At 34.8% G+C, this 19,530-nt stretch overlaps 1 protein-coding gene across 1 annotated transcript in view; it reads right to left on the bottom strand.

Annotated features, from left to right (window-relative positions):
- Window positions 1-19,530, bottom strand: part of Usp6nl (USP6 N-terminal like) — a 111,969-nt gene that overhangs the window by 21,849 nt on the left and 70,590 nt on the right. Inside the window, exons 6-12 of the mRNA XM_013014750.1 lie at window positions 15,650-15,757; window positions 9,146-9,255; window positions 7,048-7,096; window positions 4,972-5,092; window positions 1,581-1,675; window positions 901-966; window positions 702-801 (exon numbers count right to left, since the gene is read on the bottom strand). Of these exons, the coding sequence (XP_012870204.1) occupies window positions 702-801; window positions 901-966; window positions 1,581-1,675; window positions 4,972-5,092; window positions 7,048-7,096; window positions 9,146-9,255; window positions 15,650-15,757 (649 nt within the window). The remainder of the gene's footprint in view (window positions 1-701; window positions 802-900; window positions 967-1,580; window positions 1,676-4,971; window positions 5,093-7,047; window positions 7,097-9,145; window positions 9,256-15,649; window positions 15,758-19,530) is intronic.

Below are 19,530 nucleotides of genomic sequence, written 5' to 3'. Positions count from 1 at the left end.
TGGTTGTATAAGTGTACATTCCCACCAGCAGTGTAATAGGGTTCCTCTTTCTCCACATCCCCTCCAGCATTTGTCGTTGGCTGATTTGTGGATGTGGGATGTTTCTTGATTCTTAAGTAAGGTATGATAAATCAAATTTACAGAGCCCTAAAAGTACCTTTTTAAAAACTAAAAAACATAGCAAACCTTGATTTATTTATGCAACTCTATATACTGCCTATGCTTGCCCAGAAGCCGTGACGTATTCAAGCAGAAAGACAGATCTATAAACTCCCCTTCTACAACTGGTTTTCTAGAAGGAGGAAACAGTAGTAGAAATGTTTTCTCTAGCCCCCTTAACTAACAGGCCTGTTTTCCTTGCTTTTTCTGTTTTCCTATTATAAACCTAAGATTCAGACTGATGAAAAAAGTCCCAGTGGAAACCAACATTTACGAACAATATTAGAGATACCACCAAACTATATTCCATTCTGAAAGTGTGAAAATGAAGTAATATAGGAGAAACGAAGCAAAGGCTTTTACAATGAGTCATCTAGTCATGAGAAAGAACCAACTGAAGATGATTTCTCCATTGGTTTCCAAATTTCTTTAAACAACTCGTAATGGAAGACAATGAATTTGAAGTAGAGTAGGGACTGAGACATCAGAGTTGAAATAGACTTCAGTTTTTATGAAGTCTTTGTAATTAAACCATTTCTTACTTCTGTGTAATTTTAAGATTGTGTAAGACATAGCAGTTAGGACTCGTTCTCCTTCAAAGATGTAGATATCCCATATTCTGAGGTTCAGTGTAAAAGGAGTCTGCAATGAAGAGCAAAACAAAACTCAAGTAAGGCCAAGCAGCTTTCCTTCACCTTGGATTTAGAATTTTATGACTGAGTTTTGCAAATAAATACTTACACGATCAAGGAAACACTGAAAAAACCATTTCATTGTGTAAAAACTTGTGTAGATTTCTTGAGAATCCTGAAAAAATAAAGACCTCACAATTTCTGCAACAAAATTATAGCAATGAAATATGATAACATAATACTCAAAGGTACAAAGGTTATGGGAGGTAGCTGCCAAAATAAAAAAACAGCCATCATCTCACTATAAATCTTTTTCATTTTTTCAATTCTTTTTCTCCCAAAATTTTACTTCTCAAAATAACTCCAAGAATAGATTTTTCATGATAGGATTATACATTTAGACTTTCATTAATATATTTATAGTAAACTCTTTTTATAGTTTCATTATTTTATAGTAAAGCATATATACATTTCATAAGCAATGAGTTTGAGAAATGCTTTTTATACAATTTTGCAAACCTCCGAAATAACTGAGAAATAACACATCTGTAAAGGCCTTACTTTTAATATTCATAGAGGTAATCTGAATCTGAATTAGTACTCTGATAGACTATCAGTATTAAAATTTAAAAACCTAATGTCTTCAAACACTGGGAATTATAACTACATAGTAAAAGTTAAGTGGATGACATCATAAATTAATAATGCAATTGGGATCAAAGACTGAATTAAGTTATTATAGCTTTATTCTGGTGTCTATGGGTGTAAGTCAGTGTCACATCTACCTACCAAGTGTTGCTTAAGTTTGGACAGAAATTTATTCAGTATTTTTTCATGATGTTCTTGAAATCTCAAGAGTTTAGGAAAACCTTGGACAAAAAATCCTAGAATACAAACATAAAAACAATACTTCAAAAATAATACCAACAAAAGACCTCAATTTTAAAATGTCACATATTTTATTTGTAATTGTCAAAAATGAAAAGAAATACCACTAGTTACTAAAACATTTCCCTCCCCACTAAGGAAATAATTTTATGTAAATTTGGATAAAGCCTTAGTTAGTAGTATATTTAAACATTACCTAAAATTTGATAAAGTTATTAAAGATGATAGAATATTACTAAATTAAGAGGAAAACTAAAATGGTAAGAAAAAAGGAAATCAATCCATTTATTGAAGTCATTTTAAAAATTATTATTATTATTATTTTGTCAGTCATGAGGCTTGAACTCCCATCCTGGGCATGGTCCCTGAGCTCTTCAGCTGAAGATGAGTGCTCGACCACTTGAGTCACAGTGCCATGTCCGGGTTTTCTGGTGGTTAACTGGAGATAAGAGTCTCACGGATTTGGCTGCCCAGGCTGGCTTTGAAGCATGATCCTCAGATCTCAGCTTCCTGAGTAGCTAGGATTACAGGCGTGAGCCACAGGTGCCTCGCTGAGGTAATATTTTTTAAAACAAAAGTATTGAGCCATATCCAAAATGACTAAGTTTTTTAATATTGTTCTAATCTTGACTATCATTTTGTTTTAGTGTTAATATATTCCATACATGTGTTATTACCTTTCGAGCTCCCTCTAAAAATTTCACTATTACCTTGCCTCTAACGTTTTTTTAAATCACTTTTTAATCTTTTCTATACACTCTATTTAACATCAACTAAAATATGCAGGCACTATATGATCAATATTATGTTAAAAATTATATTGTGTCCTAATGGCTTATACAATATAAACTGTAAGATTTTAGGAGTTCACTAATTACAAATGGTTAGTATTAGTTTGTGTACTGAACTCATTGAACTTTACATTGATTTTTATTCATAAGTTTCCTTTCAGATATTGATGTAATCCATTTAAAAGGACATATACTCAATGGACTTTATTCTCCACATACTATTTTCCAGTCTAGTTTCTATGCAACACTGAAATCTATTACCAGATGGTCTGTTTTTGGTTTTTATTTTTAAAGAATCCAGGAAAAATGTAAGTGATGCATACTTTTGTTGGCTATTCATGATGTACAAATCAGCTTATTTTAGAGCCTTATCTCTAGATATAATAACCTTATTTTGCTTTAACTTTGTTTCCCTGACTTATTTGAGCCAAGAGCCAATCCCCTGCCTCCTACAGAACATTTATTTCTAACAACTGACTCTATGTTCCTTCAAGATGTCAGGGAACACATGACTGTGAAATATTATAATCCACCAGGCAGAACCTTAACTACTTCTCAGTTTTTGAAAGTATGTGTAAAAATTTCCAGATAAGAGATATTTTTCCTCACACAGCAGTATTTTCCAGTGAAATGTTTTTCCTTTAAAACAATCTATATCTCTTTATGGCCACTTTTATGGTCAATTTGATAGGAATGAGAATTGGAAAAATTTTAAGGAAAGTCTGACTTTTGAAAAAGTCAATGCACTTCAGTAATAACTAGCTCAAAAATACTAAGATACCTCACATTGCTTCACTGTTCACTGATATTCCAGGCTCATCTTTTCCAGTCCTAGCTCTGATTCCATAGATTCAGAATGGATATCACTTTCTGATGGGCAATTCAAAGATCAGAGACAGCCTTTAGTTATAAAATCTCATAGGCAGACATAGAAATACAAGTCTCTTAAGAACAAATTCACCCAAAATAATGATCTATACTGCACTACAAGTACAAATGTCAGCACAGTAGAATTAGTATTGCTTTATAGATTAAACTGGTGACAATAATTGCTGAATCTAAGCTAGGAAACAGCTTTAAAAGAAATGATTGTTTTCTAAAATTAGGCAGTCTTCCACATAATTATATATCATTGAAATTGTAACATTCAATTGTACTCCAAAAGAGATCAGCAATAATATCACACAGGAAGGCAAAATAAAGACTGATACAGACTTCAAGATGCTTTTGTAAATGATACTGCCTATTGGATGAAAACTCAGTATAATAATATGTCTCTCTTCTGAAGTCCATTTATGGAATGCAAAGTGCCAAGAAACTGTTATTATGCACACAGTAATTGTTAAAATAACTAGAAAGAACACTAAGAGAGATAGTGACAAACAAGCAAACATACACACACAAAATTAGTCATCCTTTATACACAATATACTCACAAAAGCCACCTGGTTAGATCATCAGACTGAATATATAATAGACTATGGAAGATCTTAATTTTAATAATTATGAAAATAACATTGTATGTGGCAGATTTTCTACCACATAAAGCATAAAATTCTCAAAGTTAACTTAAGATGATCCAGTCTTGAAATAAAACTAGTGTTAAAATGGTCTTACATAGATGGCACTAGGAAAACAATTTTGCATTATATGGACAAATGCCATTTTTAAGATGATCCATTCTTGGAGTAAAACTAGCGTTAAAATGGTCTTACATAGATGACACTAGGTAAATAATTTTGCATTATACAGACAAATGCCACTTTTATTTCCAAAAGAAGTTACAATGGAAACTCTTTGAAATAAGGTTTAATGTATATCTTAGCAAACTAAAGGAAAAGGTATTAAAGAATAGTATGTAAACTTAAAAAAATTATGCCTGTTTTAAAATGTCAAGTAATATTAATAGTAACTTAAATATTGAGTAACCCACAACATGTTATCAGACTTTGATTTAAAATGAAAACAAAACTAATGGCTGAAAGAACTAAAAGCCATACTTGAATTATAAAACTACTTTGTTAGTATGTACCACCTTACCTTTATACACTAAGTGCCATTTCTCAGTTAATATTCTTGGACAAGAAGTTATACCTAACAATCAGCCAAAGATAACATTTCACTGAAATGATAAGTGCATGGCTGTCTGAAAGGTTTTCTTTTTTTTGTTTTTAATCAAAAGCTAGCTTTTATTTCTTTTCCTAAATCCCTCTAAATCTAGGGATAAGTTTCTTTTGTGACTGGGGAAAAATAAGAAAATAAATTTGAAATGTCAACAATACCCATTAGAGAAAAGACAAAAATCAATGAGAATAGCAAAGTTCAGAAAACTATAATAAAGAAAAATGAAGGAAGAAATTAGTAATAAGTATTAACCAAGTAAGCTCTGAGACATCATACTTATTGTATTTATTCTACCAAACATCTCTTGATTTTGTTTTCACTTGTCTTTGGCCCCCTCTCTTCTTTATGGTTTATGATAAGACATGGGATTTTCTTACCATGCATGGCATGTTTAGGGCCTGAAAAGAGTTTGACCAGGGCCCAGAAGGCGTCTTCCTCGTTCATATACATGAGGAGTAAAGCTGTGATCTGGCTCATCCCCTGACAGTACCCAACTTCCTAAAGAGCAAATAAGACAACAAATATTGGAGGGCTTAACGTCAAATTGCAGGTAAAAGCACATAGAGAAAGTTGATCTATGAAGCATCAGGAAATGACTACTTATATTTCTCAATAGATAATTATGGAGACAAATGTTACAATCTTTATAGCACTATGCCACATATAATAAAACTATGCTCAAGAATACATCCCCCACTAAATCTGAATTTTTTTGGGGGGACTGACCCTGGGGCTTGAACTCAGAACTGAGGTGCTATCACTGAGGTTTTTTTGCTCAAGGATAGTGCTCTACCACTGAGCCACAGCTCTCTTTCCAGCTTTTTGGTGGTTAACAGGAGATAAAGTGTAACACTGGCTTTCCTACCCAAACTGGTTCCAACTGCAATACTCAGATCTCAGCCTCCTGAGTAGCTAGGATTACAGGTGTGAACCACCGTAGCCCAGTTGAATCTACATTTTCAAAAAGTGTTTTCTAACTAGGAGAAAACAAGGGAGGGGTGACACTGGTCAAAAAGAAATATACTCATTACTTGACTTATGTAATTCTAACCCGTCTGTATATCACTTTTATAACAGAATTTAAATTAAAAAAGGGCACACCAAACTGAAAAAAAGGTGTTTTGTTTGATACCATTATACTTTCTTTAAAAACTTCTTGTATTTATTTCATTCCATGTATGATGATTAACAGTTCCTTCCTTATTCAGATGCTGACAAATTCTCTCCTCATACAATTCCATTTGCTATCTTGTTTCTTCTGTATTTCTGGACCCTTAAAAATATTTTTTAAAGCTGTCCATCTAGTTTATGCTCCCTCTTGGAAAACTCCCACCCTATTACAGTCCCTATTTATATCTGTCCTAAGAATTCATGTTTATGTCACAGGAACCAGATGACCAGATGACATCTGATATCTGGGTGTACTGGTAAGTCAGACTAATTTAAGAAATCTGAAAAAGCCACAAAGATCATCATCACAGAGAGTTATATGCACTTGAAGAGTATGGTCACATCCAGTCTATGTATGATCTGTTAGCCTGGTGTAACTAGCAACTCAGCAAAGAAAATTACTGGGGACAGAACAGTGGAATAAATAGTTTACAGAAATAATTGGAAATACTACATGACCTCAGAGCCTCAGAGCTGAAGAGAGAAAGTATAGCTATCCTTTTTAATGAATCTTGCCTGTTTTGTATCTGAAATTTCCAAAAAGCCCAGCTATTGCTTCATTTCTGTGAGAAATAATAAATGAATCCCTTTTTTAAACTTTCCCTAGTTTGAGTGAGTTTCTACTCTTGTTGTTACTCTGAAGGCTTTAGCTATGATAGAAGTTAGCCCAAGGTTCAAAGGTGTTTTCCTTAGAATCTAATCAACAAGTATATACTTACTACCCACATTCTTTCTCTAAATTATCTTCTCTTCTCAGAACAGTAAATGCTCTAAGAATAGTATTCTTAGAGAACCTCAAATATTCATAGTTACATTGGAAGAAATAAAAATCTGTACCCTCTGAAACAAACAAAGAATAGTATGACTATTTTTCAAGCATTTAGGATAGTCTACTTCTGCTGGGCCTCACTAATAAATAGAATGTGATACTAAAAGGCAATTCCTGGAAGTGATAAAGTTGACAAGCAACAACTTCCTGTCCCATTCTGCCCATTCAATCTTATGTTTAAAAATAAATGCCACAAAATGTAACAAAACAATCTTGAGGGAGAAGGAAAAACTGAGGTTCACTGGCACACTATGATCACTAGGTTTCTCTACTTTCAAATCAGCTCTGCTCTAAGATCTCAGGGTTAGTGTAGGAGCTGTGAAAAGATCCACAGAGCTCAGAGACTGTAGGGACCATCTGCTCCTGAGGTGAAGAAATGTGTAGAAGGGCCTTGTTAGGTAGGGAGTGTCAAAAAGAAGCTTCAGTTGTTCCAAAGACCCCTCAAAGAACTTACCGTATTATAAATAGAATATGCAGCAAGAACATGGAATAAGGATTGTTGCCTAGAGAAACAAAAAATTACATTAATTATAAGCTTTAAAAAGGTGATATAACCTTCTTATACAACCATCTAAGTATTTTTTTAATTGACCGAAAACAAATCCAGATAAAATTATTACATTAATACATAAATTATCCCAAGCTCAAATTATAAAGTATTTGGGACTATGTAACATTTGTTTTGATAAAAAGACCTTACAGTAAAACCACAAAGGACCCCCAAATTTCTTAAGTATATCACTCTCTTTCAACGAGCCAACTTATATGAAATCTCACTTCATACAACAGTGGAATGGCCTTTTGAAGTCTCAACTGAGCCTTCAATATAGCACCATCTACTGGTAGGCTGGGGGCAGTGAGATGGAGGATGTGAGCTATGCTTTTCCCATACCCAAAATTCAGGGATCCAAGACACCCAGGATGGAAAAGAGAGTGGCTGTACTCATTATTCCTAATGATTCCTTAGTAAATTTTTTGCTTCCTGTCTCAGCAACGTTAGCCTCTGGTGATGCAGAGATCTTAGTTACAAAGGTAAGAATGTACTTATTAGGAGATATAATGTGATCTTTTTTTTTAATTAGAAACTGAAAATGCCACCCAATCACTCTTTTCCAGATTTCTTATGCTTCAATAGGCAAAGGGGGACTATGCTGGTTAGGGTGAATGATTCTGGTTACTATGGAGAAAATGGGTTACTACTACACAGTACACATAAGGCAGAGTAATTATGGTCAATGGAAAACTGTAACAACCCAATTCAGGCAAGACTGTAAATATAACCCCAGAGTTTTCACTAATCAAGGTCTAGGTCATTCTACCAAATAAAAGACCTCAACTAGTTAACACTTTCTGAGGGGCAAAGGGCACATGGAGAAGACAGCAGAAGATAGTTGTAAATATCAGCTATGGCCAAATGGCAAGCTATAGAAAGGATTATAACTGTTAAAAGTATTTCTTCCTTATTATGGTATGTTCATACATATATTAACAATTTCTTTTTTCTCTCATCCCAGTACTTAGGGATGATATTAAAGCAGAAGTGTCACTATCATCCAAGGACTTGGAATCTACTTGTAGAAAAAGGATTAGCATGTTTTTATTTCTAAGCAGAACATCTGTATCATCTTAGCAGTATGACTTTCTTACTGTCTTGTTGGAAATTAAGGATGGATTGAAGAGATCTGTGGGAGTATCAAGTGGTTAAAGGTAGACTGTGATGGTAGGCATTGTGTATCAGTCTGACTAGGCTACAATACCCCATTATTCAAACACTGGTCTAGTTGTTGTATATTTTATAAATGTGATTAAAATCTATAGTATGTTGCATTTAAGAAGAAACTTTACCCTTATTCAATCTGGCTTCCCTGAAGAAAAGCTCACCTTGGGACAGAAGCTTTAACCCATACTAAGAGTTCTAGTTTATCTTTTCTGAGAGCCTGCTCCACGGATTTTGAACTTGCCAGGTGAAAAGCAGAAAAGCCACTGGTTTGTTTCATTGGTTGGATTATGAGTAAGCCCATAAAACTGTACCTTCCATACCAAATTGTCATGTGATGATATGCCCAAATGTACTTCCAATATTTTTAGTTTCATTTATGCATGGGGTCAAGTTTATTGTATAAATTTACCCCGGTATTGCCAAATACTACAACTTTTCCAAATAATACAAACAATCTTTGAGACAATCTTCCTATGTATCTGAGGCTGATCTGGAACTCACTATACAGCCCAGGCTAACCTTTGATCCCTGAGTATATATACTCCCAACTATATATGTTTTAATAAGTGTTATTATAGTTTTAAGAATTTTAAATCATGATTCTTTGCCACTATTATGTAGCATCTCTGTCAGTCAAAATCTTTCAGTTCAATTAGATCTTAAGTTTCATGCGAAATGGACTGAAATGATTTGCAAGAGCTTAGATTACTAATATCTAAATCAAAATTATAGTCCTCAAAGGACATTCTTTACACTCATACTTTTACTTAATAAAAACGCTGATAAGATTTATAAATGCTATTTACATTTCATTATATGAAACTTTACTTACTTAACACCGTATCTGTCTCTAAACATAATATGGTCCCTAAATGTGCGGTTGACATCAAGGTCTATTTGTCTGATATCAGGTGAACAACCCCGTGCTCTGTGTTTTAATTTCTGAAGAAGAAAAAGAGAGGAAGAAAGCACATTTTTTAATGAAAATCATTTGTTGAAAGTCTGTGATAAATAGCAAAATAATTCTTATTAAAAACCTCTCTGCTTTAGGAAAATCATTCCTATGGTTAATCAAAGGAATACAAAAAGGCACACACAGAAAACTTTCCCTGTCCTCTGTGCTCCATCCACTACGCTGTCCCTTTCTGGTTCCCTCAAGCTTTCCCTCCCATGGAGTTAAATTAGATTTCCATTAGAGTTTGCATTAAAGACTCAGAAGTTCTTCATGACTTGAGCCATGAAGTCTACTAGGATTTCTTTTTACCTTTTTTTTTTTTTTTTTACCAGCACAACATTTTTGTTTCTCATGGAGTTTAACTTGCTTCATTTTTCACATCCTTAAGGCTTATTCAATTATAAACTCACTATTTGCTACAGAAATCTCCAGCAATATTCCAATAGAATAGCCACCTACTTCTTGAAGTCTAACTTCAAAAGCAAAGCTGCCTACAGCCCACCTCAGTTCTGGGAAGCCCCTTCACCATCTGCTGGGGCTTTCCTTGGCTTTGCCCCTAGTTTTGGCTGATTCTTGGGTCTCATATCTTCACTTTCTTGGTTTATACTCTTACTTTGCTTTGGAGAAATACATTCCTCAGTAGCTCTTGTGAAAGGATGCATGAAAGAACTGTGAAACCTTGAATGTGTGTGATAATTTCATTCACTTCCTTCATCCATTCTAAGCATACATTTTTTGTTTCAAAGGAACAGGTTCAGTGTATTCTGGCCTCCAGGCTGCCATTGGAATTCTTGACTCTTTATAAGCAATCTATTTTTTTTTTCTCTTTGGAAGCTGGTAGGAACAGTGCTCCCTGTGCTCTGAAGTTTCCATTTTCTCTTTGATTTGCATCTATGTTTATCCCCAGAGGTAAGCCTTGGTGGATCCTTTCAATTTAAGAAACTCATGTATCTCCCAGCCCTGCAATATTGTCTTTAGTAATTTCTTTGTCAATTTCCTCATCCTACTCATTTTCTTTCTAGAACTGTGATTATTATCATGTGGCACCTTCTAGGCTATTACCTAATTTTCTTTATTATTTCTCTTCAAATATATTTTCTGGGAAAGTTACACAACTGTTACCTTCAATTAAGGTTTTAATTTTGTTATTTTTTTATATTCAAAGACGTTTTGTTCTTGAATATTTCTTTTACAGCTTTCTACATTTGTTTATGGTTGCAATGTCTATTTTTATTTCTCTGAAGACATTAACTAGAATTTCAAGTCTTAGTCTTGCTCTATAGACTGTTTCTGTTCTCACAAGTGCTTTCTTCCATTTGTCTTTCTTATCAGCCACTTTTCTCAAATGTATAGTGACTATGTTGTATTCTTTTATTTAAAAGTGAGGTGCTAAGCACAGCTCTGTGGGTAAGTGAGAGTTCACAACAGTGGTTTTCTTTGAGTGGTGGCTGGTCCAGCAACTGCAATGCAGTCTCTGCAACTCAAATCTTTGGGTGTACTTTCTTATGCTGGTCTTACTACCCAGGGAAGGCTCTTATCAGTTCCTGTGAGGAGGGAAAGCATCTGGTTGCCACTGCTCTTGAGCAAAAAGGCCAATCTGTCCCAAGTCAGGGACATTCTCCATTAGACTGTATTCACAATAGAAGCCCTCCTACTCTCTGCTTCATCCTCTAGTTCTAGGCCAGCACTAGGAGGAGACAGAAGGGCCACAACTGCTTCTCAAAGACGTTCACCCACCTGTGTCTGATTTCATCTCTACTTCCAGAGGTACTTGAAGATGGCAATATGAACCTTCTGGAGATGTGAGAGCTCAACTGCATTATTCTCCTATCCCCATTGTTAGCATAGAATTTAGTTTTCTCAGACTTGCTAAATACCTGTCTGTAGTCTGTTTTTCAAAAATTGGACATTTTCTTCTGCCATTTTCTTATCACTTGTGAGTTTGCATTTTTTTTAAACTATGCTGTCAATTAGTTCTATATCGGGGGGAAAAGGAGCTAAATGACCAGTATGTTTTACCAAAAAAAGAGATTAAAATTTATACTTATGTTTAACCATGTTTATGTGTAGCTAAGTATCTATATGCACATGTTAATATTGATCTGTGTACTAGGTACTGGTAATGTAAATTTCTTCTAAAATTAATTCCAATAAAATCATACAAAAACAACTCTTAATTCCTGACAAATTAAAACAGGTTATGTCTAGTATATATATATATATATATATATATATATATATGTGTGTGTATGTTGTGTCTTATAAGTATGCATTTTTTTTTGTTTTGAAGTGAGAAATCACAGGGCACCTTCTATGGTACAGAGAGTAGGCTAGAGGTATGGTTCTGTAGTAGAGAATCATATAGTCACAAAATATTATTGCACTGTATACGTGATAGAAATTGGTGGAGAAACAATAGCCAAACTATGCAAACAGTCCAGATGCCCCACAATAGATAAGTGGATCAAAAAATGTGGTACCTATACACAATGGAAGTTAACAGCCATTAGAAAAAATAATATTGTTATTTACAGAGAAATGAATGAACCTACAACAAATCATGTTAAGTGAGGTTAGCCAAATTAGAGGAACAAACGGCAAATGTTTCCTTTCATATGCAGAAGCTAGAACCAAAATACACTGGGACATGATAAATTATACAGGAGTTCTAGGCATTCTCTCTCTCTCTCTCTCTCTCTCTCTCTCTCACACACACACACACACACACACACACACACAGAGTTAGAGGATACTCTTAGTAAAAGAACACAAAGGCGCAATGCCTATGTGCATCTGATCATATGAAATGGTATTTATCAAAATGCACTTCAATTAACAGAAACATGTTTTTTTTCTTTGTTGCAGTTTTGGTTATTGTCTTGTTAATTTGTCTTTGGGAGGGCAAGGAAGGCACCAAAATGGAGGGAGAAAGGGTGAACAAATACAGCAGTGTTACTAGATACTATGTTGAAAATGAACTATTTAACCTGTGGGTCGGGATGAGAGGGAAACAGTGGGAGAGATTGTAGGGTCCGGTAGGGTCCAGTAGCTCATGCCTGTAATAATCCTAGCTATTCAGGAGGCTGAACTCTGAGGATCAAAGTTCAAAGCCAGCCCAGGCAGAGAAGTCCCTGTGAGACTCATATCACCAATTAACCACTCAAAAAGTGGAAGGAGAGCTGTGGCTCAAAGTGGTAGAGCACTTGCCTTGAGCAAAAGATCTCAGGGACAGCACCCAGGCCCCAGAGTTAAAGACCCACACCCTTGAAAACAAAAAAAGAAAAAAACCTCGGAGACAGCAAGGGAGTAGGTGATATTGTCCAAAAACAACTGTACTCTTTACCTAACTTATATAACTGTAACCCTCTGTATATCACCTTTATAATAACAATTTTTATGTTGGTACAGAAGGCAATATAAAAAAGTCAGCTTTAAGAATAATCTGTACATATGTGCTCTTTTACTATCTTTTTAAAAGATAATGAGCAAGTACAGGTCTGTTATTTTTCTACTGGCCTTCTGGAAGAAGATGAAATGTCAAAACACTGGAAGAAAATTTTGATATGGTAAAAATTGCTTTAAAATAAAATTTAGTTGGGAGAATATGATCTAAACGTATCTACAATGTTACAATGTTATCTTCTTTGGAGGACAAGTAAATCCAGCGCATGTGTGTGCATACACACACACTCTCTCTCTCTCTCTCTCTCTCTCTTTTCATGAATGAAACAAGCCCAGTTAAACAGGTAAAAAAATAATAGGTCAGAAATGTTACTTATGTCCTAAACTGTTGTCAAGTTAATGCGCAGGACACAGTAGATCAAGTATATTTCTTAACTCCTGAAGGAAAGAAGGTAAAGTTTCTACAGTTATTCCAGAGACTAAGTAGGTTGAGATTCATGAGTATCACATTATAAGAATAACAATTTTGTCTAAAAGAAGATCTAATAAACCCATTAACCTAAGTCAGAAATATAGTGGAAGGTGTTTCATGAAAAAAAATTAGAGGACTATCTCTGCAGGTTTATCTGCCAGATGACTAAGCCCAGCTAAGGCTGAAGAGGAGTTTGTTATACACAATGGATTGACTCTGACCCTCTCTCTACCATCATTGTATCTAAGACAGATACAAATGAGCAACAATTACAAGAATAGCAAAAAGCAGTAGAAAAGAACACTGGCTCAGGAGCTGGGACAGTTAGGATTTTAAATCCTATCTGTGCCCTTGCTAACCCTAAGTTTGTATAAAGCTTGTATAAAGCTCCTTAGCCTCACTAATCTCAGTTTTCTCATCTGCAATGACAATAGTAAAACTTACCTCTTGGTATTATTGCAAAAAGTAAATGAAGTACTTCATATTTAGATAATACTAGTATATAAAATACTCTCCCCTCAAAGAGGAATCCTATTGCACTGCTGGTGGGAATGTACACTAATACAACCACTTTGGAAAGCAGTCTGGAGGTTCCTCAGAAAACTCTACATCATACCATTCCTAGGCATCTATCCTGAGCAACAGGAACCAGGATACAAGGACACATGCACCTCCATGTTCACTGCAGCACTGTTCACAATAGCCAAGCTATGGAAACAACACAGATGCCCCACTACAGATGAATGGATCCAAAAATTGTGGTATCTATATACAATAGAATGTTATGCAGCCATTAGAAAGGACAAAATAATGGCACTAGTGGGGAAATGGATGAAAATAGAAAAAATCATTTTGAGTGAGGTAAGCCAGAGACAAACAGCAAAGAGACAAACAGAACATGGTCTCCCTGATATGTGCATGTTAAATCCAAAATGTAAGGAGATACAAGAAAATAAACAAGATTTGAAAACAAAGGATCTTCACTCATCTTGTAATATCATTATTAAATGACCCTATGCTGATGACCACATATATGATATATATATGCACATTGGAGGAAACTAGTAAGAGGACACAGAAACAGAGGAAAACATACAACAGCGGGACCCATCAGCTGCACTGGACATAGATCAAAACAAACTAAGCAACTCAAGGGCAGCAATGGGAGGGAAAGAATGAGAGGGTTAGAAGGAACAGCTAACAGTATACAAAAGGAAAGAAATGTACATATCACTGGATGTGGAAGAAACAGCTGTATTGTCAAAGCTCATAGAATTCACAAACTTTATAGACCATGATAATGACAATTTGCCTCATGAAGGTTAGAATGTGTTTGTGACTTTAACTAAGTATCACTATCTCACAATATTATGAAATTTGTGAAATGTAATCACTCAATCACAATAAAAAATTTTAAAAATAAAGTAGGGATGGTGATTTCTTAAAATATAATTATAGTGTTATTATTAAGGTATTGTGCAGAGGTATTGCCATTGCATAAGTCAGGTAATAAGTACATGTTTTTTGGACAATGTTACCCCCAGAGTCACCCACTCCCATTCCTGTCCATAGGCTACAATAGTTCATTTCCACATAATGCATACTGAGTAGCATGATTTCATTGTTCACCCTTCCCCTCTTTCCTTCTGCGTCCCCTTTTTGCCCATCTTTAAAAAAAAACCCCAAAAGCATAAATAAAAACACCACAACCAATAACAATAATCACAATAAAGGTATGGTAATCTTAAAATACAGTAATATAAAGCTTTAAGTCAAAAATAAACATAACCAACTTGAAGGGAGAGGATTAGAAAAGGTATCTGCAATTTACCTTGAAAGCTCATCCTTCCTTTTCCATCTTATTAGAAACAACATCCCTCCCCCACCAGACACTGTAAAAATGATACTATAAATCTCTTTATTAGTAATATAATCATCATTCAAATATGCCCCAATATTGATAGTTCATTTTAAGAACTTAGATTGATCTGTTTGAAAAGCATTTAATATTCACTGAGTTGGCAGACAACATTAACTATGATTTGAAATATAAGTAGACTCCATACTGTATTTGATGTTGTTATAATTTGTGGAGGGGAAGGGAAAAAACAAATCGTTTAAATAGGGATGCAGGTAGACCCATTGCAACAATGAGACGTACAAGTTGTTATGTCGAAAACGAACTTTACAACTTTGGTGTGGGGGGGAGGAGTGTTGAGGGGGGGGCCGAGGGAGGATGGGATGGGAAGGGTAAACAAAGGAGGAGGCTACAATGCTTGATAAGAAATGTACTCATTATCTTGCCCATGTAATTGTAACCCCTCTGTATTTTCACAATAATAAAAAAAAATAAGTAGACTCCAGCACTAAAATAAATGTGCTTCATAAACTTAACCTAATAAAATGGTGATATCATTTCAAGTTATGATGTGAGTATCTTACATCACCTTGGAAGCTAATTGTTTTGCTTTTTTATTTCAAACTAACAGTTCTGTTTAGCCACTCACACTATAAAGGTCTCTTGTTTCTTCTTTCATTTTGGGGATCTCAAGAAGGAGAGCCCAGACTTCACCTCGGAGCTGGAGAGGGATTCCTTTGTAAATTCTTCTATGAAACTGGTGAAAAGACAGAGAAATTGGATGTCACAAATGGATAACAACTTAGATGAGTTACTTTAGTTGGCTCAATTAGTATTTGTTAGTCTTATTTTCAAAGAATCCATGACAACTGATATTTTAATTATATTTATTTTTAATATATTTAGACTGTCTCTTCTTCTGACTCTAAAAGGGAGATACAAAAGGAGAGAAGAAAACACACCAATAATGCTCAGTATACTAATACATTAATTCTCTTATGGCAGTGTCCCTTTAAACGGAAAAGGCAGTTAATGGCTTGAAGAGTTGTGAAACTCTTTTATTTATATACTCCACTGTGATATATTTTCTTCCTTTACCCCTCAGACACCTAGAAGGCACTCCAGATAGAAGAAAGGATGCCTTGTGCCAAAAGTGTCTTCATGCAGTGTAGCAAGTCCTCTTTTCCACCCTCTTCTCCTAGGACCTCTGGAATAGAAAGATTCCATCTATCCAGTGGCAGACTTGTCTTTGGTTCCTCCATGTTGTCAGTCAGCCTGTCTGTCATTCTGTCTCTCTCTCTCTCATACAAACATACACATGTACACACGCTACTCTACTTCCATCCCTCCTCTCTCTTCTCAATTCTTGGTATTTCTTCAGAAAATCCTTGTCCTTTTCTTAAATGACACTGAATTTTTCCATCAAGAAAAAATACCAGTTTCAAATGAAATTCAGCCTAAGTCAACAGTATCATCAATTCCCCAATCCACTTCTCAATTAAATTCTTCCTTAATTACTCAAAGTGCATCAAAATCTATTGAGATCACTACAATGTGACCTCAATTTCTGTCACTAACAAAAGTTCAAATAGATGACCCAATAAGGAAATGATTCATAGTGAACAGTGCTGGCATAAGACCTTAAGAAGTAAATTATGAATCAGTACATAATGACCTTAATCATCAAAGTACAGGTTGAATACCCTTTACTTGAAAGGCTTGAGATTGAATGCTTACTATTTTTGCAGGTTTTGATTTTTTTGTTTTTTGCAGTTGTGTGGCTTGAACTCTGGGCCTGGGCGCTGTCCCTCAGCTCTTCAGCTCAAGGCTAGCATTCTACCACTTGAGCCACTAGTGCCACTTCTGGTTTTCTGAGTGGTTTATTGGAGATAAGAGTCTTAAGGACTTTCCTGCCTGCACGATCCTCAGATCCTCCTAGCTACTCAGGAGGCTGAGATCTGAGGATTATGGCTCAAAGTCAGCCAGGGCAGGGAAGTCCATGAGACTCTTAACACACAATTAACCACCAAAAAAGCTCAAAGTGGAGTTGTGGCCCAAGTAGTAGAGTATCAATTTTGAGCAAAAAAGCGAAAGGGTCAGTGTCCAGACCTTGAGTTCAAGTACCATACTAGCACACACACAAAAAGCACTATGTAAGTGACTTATCTTCTACATTTCTTGAGTGAAGAAGGGGAAAGATGTTGTATAAATATCATTTTGTGATATTTATATGAAAAGTAAAAATTTAATAGTAAGAGAGAATATAATAGCTAATGAATAGACTGATTTCTAAGGGTCTGACTTTATACTAAACTAATACTTTCCCATGAGTAAAACTGGAGCTCTGACATATTTCTTGTATTACTTAAAAAGACTTTAGGTATTATTTTATTGCTTTTGTCCAATTCTGCACTCCACAATTGTTTATAAATTACTGTCATCACTAAAATTAAATCTAGGTTTAGAAAAACAATCCATCAAATTGCCATGAATAAATTAAGAAAAGCAGAAATTTTTTAGGTTGAAAAAAGCAGTCTTTGTGCTATCACAAAGCTAAAAGTTTTAAATAGATCACATGTAGAAAGGCTGAAAAATAACTATCCATGCATTGCCATTATCATCACCCATAATAACAAGTTATGCTAACTTTGAATATTTTATTATGTGCAAGAAACTATTCTAAGCTATTTGTTGATGTTTATTTCATTTAATTAGATCAACAATCCCTCCATAGTTTAATTATACCAACAACTCAATCTCACAGATACAGAAAGTAAGTCATAAAGAAGTTAAGTAATTTGCCCAAAGGCAAACCCTAGATGTTACCAATTAGTAAAAGATGACTGATTTTATAGCTTATAAAACACAAAGATGACTCCTTCCATGACCATACCAGACTTTTTTGCCTAACTGAGCTTAACAAAACACATGACATGGTAAAAGAAAAATACTAAGAAAATCCAAGAGCAGAAAATATTTAAATAATAATACAAATAATTCTGCCTAAACTTAGAAAACAATAAAAATGCCTCTGCAATTTGAGCTGTAGAAAGTAATACAGGCAGTAATGTATAGAAAATCCTGGAATAAGAATTAAATTATAATATTCTAAAATAAGATTTTTAGGGCCTGGTGTGGTGGCTCACTTCTATAAATTCAACTACTTGCAAGGCAGAGATCAAGAGTATCACATTTCAAGATCAGCACAGGCAAAAAGTTAGCATTAAATTACACTTATTGATTTTCAAATATAGTCAGCCCCCCATACCGAAGGGTTCTATACTTGTGGATTGTCTAAATGTCTATAGTATAAGTGATACAACCACATATAAAAAATATGGGGGTTTTTTGGTACACATTTTCCTTGTCATTATTCTTTACACAACAGAGTAAAGCAATCATTCACACAAAATTTACACTTAGCCTAGAAATGATTTAAAATATATAAGAAAATATATGTAGACTATATAAAATACGATGCAATTTTATCTAAAGAACTTAAACATCCATGGAATTTGATACCCTTGGTGGAAGTCCTGGAGCCAGTCCTCTAGATACTACAGGATGGTAACTGTACTTATACAGTTAGTACCATGACTGGCTTATAATGGCTACATATCTTTCCTCATAAATTTTCAACTATCACAGAAATTTTGTAAAACAAGGTAACAGTTATCAAGGTACAACAGTTATGATGAAATCTGCTTATTCTCCAAAGCAGCAGTCTAGTTTTTGATAATCTTTCAGTTTATAAACTTCTACAATCTGGTTAGATAGGTACAGTAAAAGTATTCTACCTGACATATAAGGAAACCAAAACACAGAGAAGTGACTGACCTAGATCAGAGTTTTGTTTTCTTAATTCTAATTCAGGTCTCTCCTCCAAACCACACAATTTATGGAAATTACAGTCTTATTAAAGTCACAGTAAAAAGTAAGAGCTAATTACCCCGACTCATCAATGAGCAGCATTCATTCATTATAAAATGAAATGGTAATAAATACTTGTTTTATGACCAGTACTTATAGGCATTAGAGCTATAAACATGAACAAGTTCTGCAGAGATCAGTGTGTTGGAAAAATATACAAGGAGATAATTACAGTTAAACAGATAATCTATATAGTCAAACGCTATCAAAACTGACCATGGAATGCTGGTGGGAGAGTATGGTAGAGACTGGCTCTCTGGGAGGAGACCGGAAGAATAACCACCACAATGTCCTCTGCAGGAGCCATTTTCAGGGCTGCCTGGCCCAATTCACATCATTTGGGCTGCCAACTTGAAGCTCTTCAGCCCAGCAAGTCAGGCTCAATTTTGTGGGATTTTCAAAATTGCAAGTTTACATCATGAAACAAAAGTTGTTTTTTTTAATTTTATTTTATTTTATTTGTGAACATACTTTACAGAGGGGTTACAATTACATGGGCAGGATAATGCGTACATTTCTTACCAAACATTGCAGCCTCCTCCTTTGTTTACCCTTCACATCCCTTCCCAGCCTTCTCCCCTCCCCCCCAATCCCAATCCT

The sequence above is a fragment of the Dipodomys ordii genome, unplaced genomic scaffold, assembly GCF_000151885.1.
Source record: "Dipodomys ordii isolate 6190 unplaced genomic scaffold, Dord_2.0 Scaffold24, whole genome shotgun sequence".
NCBI lineage: Eukaryota > Metazoa > Chordata > Mammalia > Rodentia > Heteromyidae > Dipodomys > Dipodomys ordii.
This window is presented reverse-complemented; position numbering and strand designations above follow the sequence as displayed.